Source organism: Microcaecilia unicolor, chromosome 2, assembly GCF_901765095.1.
Source record: "Microcaecilia unicolor chromosome 2, aMicUni1.1, whole genome shotgun sequence".
In the NCBI taxonomy this organism is placed as follows: Eukaryota; Metazoa; Chordata; class Amphibia; order Gymnophiona; family Siphonopidae; genus Microcaecilia; species Microcaecilia unicolor.
In genome coordinates this window covers 174,255,262-174,265,199 of record NC_044032.1, presented here as the reverse complement: position 1 = coordinate 174,265,199, position 9,938 = coordinate 174,255,262, and the positions used below count along the sequence as shown (strand labels likewise).

General features: G+C 45.0%; 1 protein-coding gene across 2 annotated transcripts in view; it reads right to left on the bottom strand.

Annotated features, from left to right (window-relative positions):
- Positions 1 to 5,874: 5,874 nt before the first annotated feature.
- The window catches only part of ARL14EPL (ADP ribosylation factor like GTPase 14 effector protein like), a 112,027-nt gene continuing 107,963 nt past the window's right edge, over positions 5,875 to 9,938 (bottom strand). For both annotated transcript variants that reach the window (XM_030192325.1, XM_030192326.1), the window contains exon 4: positions 5,875 to 7,338. In XM_030192325.1, coding sequence (XP_030048185.1) covers positions 7,113 to 7,338 — 226 coding nt within the window. In that variant the 3' untranslated portion in view covers positions 5,875 to 7,112. The remainder of the gene's footprint in view (positions 7,339 to 9,938) is intronic.

Genomic DNA, 9,938 nt, shown 5'->3' with positions numbered 1-9,938 from the left:
CAGGTTCTATTCATCCCTAGACAGAAATCAGAGTATTTTGCTTGCAAATATTTCTGTATTGGGACCTGGGCGCAGATGAGATTGGTGGGAGGTGTTTGCCTATAAGTATCATTTGCAACTACCTACAGAGCAGCCTTCAATAAATTTGAGACCTCCACTCACACAACTGGTGTAGCCATTGCAGAACGACACATGGCTTGGCTGAAAGCATCTGGACTTCACGAAGACACACATGAACGTCTTGCTGACACCCCTTGCTTGGGGGAAAATCTGTTGTCAAAGTCAAAGAACAACAAAGAGAGTCCAATTCTCCCACAAAATCACACAAAGAAACAACAAGTCAAGCGGAAGATATTCAGAAGGACCAGACTGAAGTCACAGATGTTGACAGTTAAAAACCATCGTTTTTGACTGTCAACATCTGTGACTTCAGTCTGGTCCTTCTGAATATCTTCCGCTTGACTGTTGTTTCTTTGTCAAAGTCAAAGAGACTGTCAATACACTGAAGGACCATTGCACCACCTTGTAGACTCTCGCCATAGATGGCCTGGCGCGGTCTACCTCATTAAGAAGTCACCACTCCAATCAGTACCACACGCAACACCACACCACAAGACAGTTCAACAGCCCCTCAAAATGGCAGTCGCATCGTCAAAAACAGCCCTATGGAGTTTCCTACTAGCAAAGAAAGTGCTCAAGGGAGTGAACACCAGAAGCAGACAACCTCCGCTCCCTCAAAAGCAGGCCCCCGTTTTTGACTCCTGGCAGGAGGGGCCCCTGCCAGTGGAGGGCTGTCTCTCCCTCTTTGTCAAAGCCTGGGAGCGCACATCAGACAAATGGATCCTCAGCATAATTCAGCATGGATACTGCATCAGATTCCACTTCCTCCCTCCGCCCCGTCCACCTCACAGAAGCAAAATACCAGAGCCTCTTAAACCCCTCATTCACAAGGAAGTCCAGAACCTCCTACAAGCGGGAGCCATAGAACCAGTTCCACAAGCAGAGCTCAACAAGTGATTCTACTCTTGCTACTTTCTCATTCCCAAGAAGATAGGAGGGTTCAGATCCATCCTAGACCTCTGAGGCCTCAACAAGTGCATCCTGAACAAGAAGTTCTGTATACATTCCTTGGGAACCATCCTCCCACTGCTCTGGAAGAACGACTTGGTGGCCTCTCTGGACCTCCAGGATGCATACTCACACATCCCAATCCACAGATCACACAAAGAATTCCTACGTTTCTCGGTGCTGAACCACCACTATCAATATCGAGTCCTCCCTTTTGGCCTCTCCTTGGCACCATGAGTTTTTACTGTGTGTCACAGTCACCGAAGCCCACCTCCGCTAGAGTTGCATATGCATATTTCCATACCTCGACAACTGGCTGCTCGGATCATCGCCTCTGGAGACCACAGTCTCAGTCAAGACTACATTAAATCTCCTCCAGCCACTTGGCTTTTTAGACAACACCAAAAATCTCACTTACAGCCAACCCAATCACTGGAGTTCATTGGGGCCAGAATCTGAACAAACAGCAGCATGGCCTCCTTGCTACCCCTAAGGGGGCAGGAAATATCATTCGTGGTACAGCACATCAACTGTGTGGACAGGATTCCGGCAAGGACCCTCCTGCACCTTTTGGGACAATTTGCAGCATCCATCCATGTTGTACCTCTAGCCAAGCTCCACATGCGGCCTCTCCAGTGGTACCTTTGGAAAAGATGGAACCAACACTCCCAACTACTGTCCCAGTAGATCGCCATCAACCAGCCAGCCCACAATGCACTCAAGTGGTGGCTCAACCAACACAACATCTACAGAAGCATGCCTCTCCAGCAACCTCAGCACCAGCTAATGCTCACCACAGCTGCCTCCAAGCTTGGATGGGGAGTCCACCTCCTCCACCTGCGAGCCAAGGGCACCTGGTCCCCCTCCAAAGCAAAATGCCACATCAACTTCCTGAAGCTCAGAGCCATTGCAAATGCACTTCAGGTCTTCACCCTCTGGATTCACAACAATACCATCCTGATCCAAACGAACAACCAGGTCGTTCTATATCAACAAAACAAGGGAGCATGGGCTATCTTCCCCTCTGCAAGGAGGCCTACAGAATCTGGATGTTTGTTTGCCTTCTCCACCAACTGCCTCTTACAAGCAACCTATCTGCCGGGACGCCACAACACCCTGGAGGACAGCCCCCGTTGGAAGTTGGATCCCCACGAATGGTCCCTCCACCCATGTGTAGCACAAGACCTGTTCCACAGGTGGGGCACACCATCGTTGGACCTCTTTGCCAGTGAGTCCAATGCAAAATGCACACTATTTTGCTCCAAACGTCCCTCTCAACACACACCGAGTCCCAATGCTTTCTCAATCTACTGGGGACATCAGCTGCTCTACGCATACTCCCCCCCATACCCCTCATCCACAAAACCTTACTGAAGATCATGCAAGACAAGGCTACCATAATCCTCATAGCACCTCACTGACCAAGACTGATACGGTTCCCTTTTCTGCAATGCAGCCATCAGTACACCTGCCAGATTGTCCAGACCTCAACACACAAGACCAAGGGACCATGCTACACCCCAAGCTGAGGACTCTGGCCCTATCAGAATGGATGTTGAGAGGCTGACCCTGGCCCCATTTCAACCGCCGCTGGAAGTCAACGATGTCCTGCTAGCTGCCAGGCAACCAGCCACCAGGAAATCTTACACCCTCAAGTGGAAAAGGTTCCAGACACAGTGTACCTCTGCATGTCTTAACCCATTCTCGTGTCCTCTTCCATCGATCCTTCAGTACCTACTCTGCCTATCAACAGCAGGCTTCAGAACAATTCCATCAGGGTTCACTTGAGCGCCATTTCCGCCTTCCATGACAATCGACAGCAGGACACTCTCTGCCCACCCTCTGGTAACCAGATTCATAAGGGACTCACAAACCTTCAGTGCAGTACCCCCCACCATCCTGGGACCTCAACATCATCCTCTGTCACCTCATGGTACACCCATTTGAACTTCTGGAGATGACCTCATTGTCATCATGTCCACCAGGTGCATCAGCGAGCTACAAGCCTTCATGACCTACATGCCCAACATACAGATCCACCACAATCATGCCTCACTCAGAACTCAACTGAGATTTCTGCTCAAAGTGGTTTCCCCCTGCCACATCAACCAGGCGACTGTGCTCCCTTCCTATCTGGGGCCACACCCTGGACTGTACACATGCCTTGTGCTCTACCTCCACCACATGCAGCCCTGGTGAAGACCTCTTCAGCTCATCTCCTTTGACCCCAACAAACCATAAACCCTGGTTGGCAAGCATACCCTCTCCTAGTGGAACTCGGACTGCATTGCCTTCTGCTAAGAGGTGGAAGGCCTTAAACTGGCCAACAAAGCCACAGCACACCAACTAAGAGCCATGGCCTCCACACTGGCCAACATCCGCTCCACCTCAGTAGAGGACATCTGCAAAGCCGCCACTTGGTCCTCTGTACATACCTTCATCAGATGGTACTGCCTAGATCACCCTCTGTGGACCACAAATGAGTTTGGCCTCATGGTCCTCCAGGCAGCAGTCGTGCCACAGGACGCTCATTCCAACCAAGGACCTCAAACCTACCAAATTGGCTCCTACAGCGAAGGCTAAGATCCAAGCTCTCAATGCTCCCCTACCCAGGGCAGCCAGGGAGACCACCCCTTAGCAGAGATGGATGAAAGAGTAACAGGAAGGAATATTTCACTGTACCATGACAATTGTTGCCTGTACTACAGTTCTGCTTTATTAACTTTGCTGCAATATCCTGTGCTACACTGGGACAAGTTACTTTGATCCAGTTGTCCCTTGACATTCTCATATTGTTGTTTGTGTTCTCGTATTACCATGTTATTTTGCCAAGTGAGCACTGTTCTGTTATTACCATGTTAGTAACATTCAGCCTTCTTACCATGTTGGTGTCTGGCCCACTCTGGCATTAATAAATTGCACCATGTCCCAACTCATTGTAGATGTGTCTCCTTAGTCCTTGCAGCCTTATCTTACCTCAGCTTGGTAGCGGGCTGTAGAGGGGACCCCGCCTACTGGCAGGATCCTCACTATCTTGCCCCTCTACATCCCTCAGCTAGAGAATCACAGGTGTGCGGCTGACTCATCCTGATTGTCCACAGAGAAGGTGAAGTTACTTACCTGTAACAGAGGTTCTCCATGGCCATCAGGATAAGTCAGCCACACAAATCCGCCTTCCTAACCTACGGATGAACCCACAGGACCTATCTGGGAAAAATCTGAAGCAGGAAGGGATATAAGGGACTACCAGCGAATGCTCAGAGAGAGCCTCCAAAGGTTTCCCTCTGAGCTCTAAGACAGCAAATCTGCTTCGGCCTCATCAGATGATGTGACCAGTGTGTGGCTGACTTATCCTGCTGTCCATGGAGAACACCTGTTACAGGTAAATAACTTCACTAAATAAAAAAAAAAGCAAGGGTGAAAGAGGGCATGGGGGAACCTGTACTGGGGACTCGCTACCAAGGCAACCACAAGGACCAAGGTAGATAGGAACAAGATTCCAAACAAAGCCTTACATGATGCCACACAGCAAGAACAAGAAACCATGCTAAAGGGGATCTCTGAATCTGCTATAGACTTGCATCCAGATCACAGCAGTAGTGTACATTACTAGCCTGCAAAAGATGGAACATATCAGAGGAGTGGGTCATTTATCAGTCTGCAAAGCACAAGGGGTCCCCACCTCCTGCCCACTACCCAACAAAAAGCACAGACCCAGGTACAAATTATGGCCGCTATTTACTATGCCATTAGCCACTATTTTACCATGTGAAATTTTACTGCAGGATGCATTAACCAGCAGTACCTCAGTAGCATAGGTTGGTGAATTCAGCAGTACTTTTCCTTTTTCTTGTTTTGTTTTATTTATTAGGATCAAACATAAGCAATAGACAATTACAGCAGTAATTGCACAATACAATACTGTACATTCCTGGTAGCTGCAATGCAAAACTAGTGGGCCACAAGTTGGGCCCACTATCTTTTAAAGGGCCATCCAGTACAATAAATTAAAAAAAAACCTCGGCTCCTATCCCCTCCCCTGATCCATTAAAAAAAATTGCTCCCCTTTTCACAGCCCATCATCTGCCCCCATTCTATTTACTATGAAACTCCACCCACCCCCCACTCTCAGGCAGAATAGTAATAAAAGCCCCTTTTACCCATTTACACCACTCTACCCCCTTTGCCCCCAGGCACCTACTGGGGGTCTCCCTAGTGGATAATGGAGCAGGTAGGAGCAACCCCTTGGTGTTCCTGCTCTGGTGGCTCCCTCATACAAAATAGTTGCCTTTGACCCTAGCAATAGTCTTGCAGCATTATCTCTAGGAATCAGGCTGTCAAATAAGGGTCTTTATTTTGGCTGCCTGCTGCCTCTACAATGCTAATCTCTATAGCCACTGTGCCTTTTTTCTGACCTCTCCAATTTTCCCATTTAGTACAATGCAGAAAATCAAACACATATTTATAGCTGGATGCAGCTCTGTTTATTTCCCTGAACATGCTGCGCTGTGATACGCTATGCAGCTCAATGACAAATGGCACCCAGGACTTACACCAAATCTCTCGATTGATAATCCTATGGTTTCCCACGCTCTCTCACAGGATCAAAGCAACTAGGACCCAAAATATTCCTTTGCCAAAAGGTTCTCACACATTATCATTGCTGCAGATGTACTGCTTTCTTCCTATACTACAGCAGAAGGCAAAGTACCCCAACACTTCCCTATGCTGCAGTCTTTCAAAGCAACTATATTTTATAGGACACGACACAACACACGTTTTCATTTCCTTTATTACACAGTGCATAAAGTAAAAAAACACAACAATTTACTAGCCCTTAACATCTATGTCACAGTACAACATCTGATAAGAATTCTGCACCAGTGAACACTGTGCATTTAGAGAGGTTTGTTTTAAACAGAACAGCTCCAGAAATCCAATTCTGAAATGCAATAGCTTTACTCACTCTTCCAGCACTGGATTCCGGCAGGAAAAAAAAACCACTTCGCTCCTTGGAACATCTCACTTTATGCACTGTTGTTCATGTGCTTGGCAGTAAAACAAAAAAACCACTTCACGCTTTCGCTCGTGTTATTTATTTATTTATGAGCTCTCTTTTCATCTTCTTGATGTTCTTCATCTCTGTTAAATCTCTTCCCTCCCTTTCTCCATAATTTCTTACAGTGCTTTATTGGCTTTTTAACCATTTCCTCCACCCTAATTTCTCCTTTTACGTGTTTCACTTGTTTTTAACTTTTTATCCTGGGATCCTTCATTTCATCTTCTACTCCACCTTCCTTCCTCTTCCAAAAAGAGGATTTCCTTTTTCCCTTATTTTCATGACTTTGTGCTCCTTCCCTATTTCCTTCCTGGCCTCTATTTCCAATCTTCCAAATTCCTGTTTCCTCTCATCTCCCTCCCCCCATCCTTTTTCTCCTCCTACCACTTTACTACTATTTTCTCCTTCTGATGGAATCATATGGCATCGAGTATTGTTGTGAAATGCAACCTCACTACCCCAGGAAACATGGAGGGGGAGCACTATTCAAGATGTAAAACTGAGATGGGAACTGTGCCACAGTATACAACGCTGACTGGTAACTGAGTGGGGGGGGGGGAGGGGGGGGAGCCAAAGCAGGTTCCTGTTTTTGGCACTGCATAAAGCAGTTTGCAAAGGTCACATTCAATGGACCTCTGGACTTCTTTACAACTTAACTAGTGATGTAGCCATAATATTATGTAAGCTGTTCTTTCTTTATTCCAAGACCTTCCCCACCTTGATCACAGAAAGCATCAACTTAAAGCAAAGGTCTAGTGGCACACCAAGAGTAAGGAAAAAAACCAAGATGGGTGCACTTGTGCGTAGGTCACTGGGAGTTTCAGCTGGGAGAATTGGTAAGAGGCAGAGAAAAAACAACAAGAAAGCTGACCTCACTGAAGTAGGCATGTTTAAAACTAATCCCTCAATGAAAGGTTTTCAGTTGTACTATGATAGGAATCACACAAGCATAGAAAAGCCAATAGAAGAAACTTGACATGGGGTTTTAGTCAGGGACATAAAACGGTAACTTGCTGATCACATCTCCAGCTTCTGTCTGAATTCTGTCATAAACCCATTTCCTGTTGCAGCGACACTCGGGCCCACACTTTTTTGAGTTACATTTAGGACATGGATAGAAGCATCCTTGACAGTCCTCCTCCAGACAATCACACAGGTCTCTGTTATTGCAAAGCAGTTTCCCTCGCTTGTCATACTTCTTCTGTATAATTCTGTATGGATTAAAAAATAAAATAAACATTTCAGTAGACATGCTTCCCACTGCTGTAAACCAAAGAAAGTACCATGCATGAGGAGTGTTTCCCCAACAACAGCTGCATATGAACTGCAATAGGAGACCTCCTGGATATAAACTGTCATGTGCACGTTCTACCTACTGCAAAATCACACGGTACAAACTGCACCCCAAAACGCAGCTTGCTCGACTCACTTCAGATCCATAGTTAGAATGGCTCAGGGCCAGATTAAAAAACAAGCAAAAGCAGCTCCTTTCACTGTTTTGGAACACCATACATTTCATCCAAAAATTTCCAAGGAGTGCTATGGGACATTTACCCAACTCTTAAATTTAGCCTTGAAGGGTAGAGGTTCCACTGCACGTTTTGGAGAAGTGTTGGCTTGCATCATTTTGTTTTGATTTTCAAGTAGAATATTTTTCCTTCCAGAGTTTGGAAAACATTAAATCACTAGCTGTCCCCGCTGGCGTTGCTCAGTGATAGGTTAGTACTTTGTAACTGAGAACAGGAAGGTTTATTTGTGTGTAATAACACTGTATAAGTATGTATTTTTAACTCGTTTATGTTGGTTGTTACATTTTGTTTGATGTCTAATTCGAGACGTAAAGAATAGGTGTAGATATATGTATATAGAATAGATATTTGTACAAACAAATAGAACACACAGGAGTAGATAAAAATTAAATATTTGCAATAAGTTCTTATTTGAGCACATTTTGATAGACATTTTTTGTTTTTTTTGATTTGGAGCATATATGTATGAAGATTTATTTGAGCCAACTCGTGAACAGGTGACACCTGTGACTTAACGTTTGACCTTGAGCCTTATTTATTGACATTGCAAAGGCCAGTTGAACTAGAAAACTACAGTCTTTTGAACTGTATCCGATAGTCAGATGGAATAAGAGGAATTTTAGATATAAAAACATGCTTGGCACAACCTTTCAAGACTGTAGCTGATACTCCCTGTTACTGTGTGACTGTATGTTCCATATCTTTTTCAAGAGCTGGTGTCCCAATTGAATCTTACTATCATAAATCTCCTGGCACATCTCAAATGCTGCTTGTCTCTGACTGTCTGGACGCATCGGTTATGTGACACGATAAGTGCTGGTGTCCCGATTGAATCTTGCTGTCACAAATCTCCAGGCTCATCTCAAGCGCTGCCCGTCTCTGACTCTCCGAACGCATCAGGTCACACGACCCGCTACATAAGCCTACTTCCGGTCCAGTACTATAATTTTATGAGCTTTAGCAGCGTTGCGCACCGTCTTTACAATTCTTTTCTGTATCTTCTTTTTTTACCATTATTTCTAGTTGCACCGCCAATAATCTTTCCCCAGATGCTGTTCCTATTATATCTTATACCATCCCAGTTATCTGGGGCAACAGGCCAGCTCACTCCAGACACGACAGTATCTCCCCACAGTTTTTAACCTCTGTTCCACTCAATATACATTATCAGACACCTCAAGTCCATTCTGTGTTTATAGCGCTTTTAAACTGTCTGTCCTTAAAATCAAAAACATCTTTTATCAGGGCCTTCTTGTCCTCTACTGGTTGTCAACTCCTTTGTTTTACTGAGACATGGCTAAAATTTGGCGAGGAATCCTTTTTATATCAGGTCTTCCTCCGGTGTATGATGCATTATTTCTAGGGCTTCAAGAAGAGGGGTCAGCCTGGAGTTAATCTATGATACCTCCCTGCAAATCACAGAAATTCCGGGTCTCTTGCCTTACTCGGAAGTCCTGACTGTTAGAATTGAAGCTTATACTCCTTTATTTCTATATTTTACTGTCCACCATCCTTATTGGCTTCTTATTGGGACCATTGTTATCAAGCAATTGCTGACTTGGCAACTCAGTATATACCAATCCAATCTGGATTTTCAAAAGGCGTTTGACAAAGTACCTCATGAAAGACTCCAGAGGAAACTGGAGAGTCATGGGATAGGAGGTAGTGTCCTATTGTGGATTAAAAACTGGTTAAAGGATAGAAAACAGACAGTAGGGTTAAATGGTCAGTATTCTCAATGGAGAAGGGTAGATAGTGGGGTTCCCCAGGAGTCTGTATTGGGACTGCTGCTTTGTAACATATTTATAAATGATCTAGAGATGGGAATAAGTAGTGAGGTAATTAAATTTGCTGTCAACACAAAGTTATTCAAAGTTGTTAAATTACAAGAGGACCTTATGAGACTGGGCATCTAAATGGCAGATGATGTTTAATGTGAGCAAGTGCAAAGTGAAGCAGGTTGGAAAGAGGAACCCGAACTATAGTTATGTAATGCAAGGTTCCACATTAGGAGTCACCAACCAGGAAAGGGATCTAGGCGTCGTCGTTGATGATACATTGAAACCCTCTGCTCAGTGTGCGGCGGCAGCAGCAGCTAAGAAAGTAAATAGAATGTTAAGTATTATTAGGAAAGGAATGGAAAACAAAAATGAGGACATTATAATGCCTTTGTATCAATCCATGGTGCGACTGCACCTCGAATACTGTGTTCAGTTCTGGTCAACACATCTCAAAAAAGATACAGTGGAATTAGAAAAGATACAGAGAAGGTCGATGAAAAT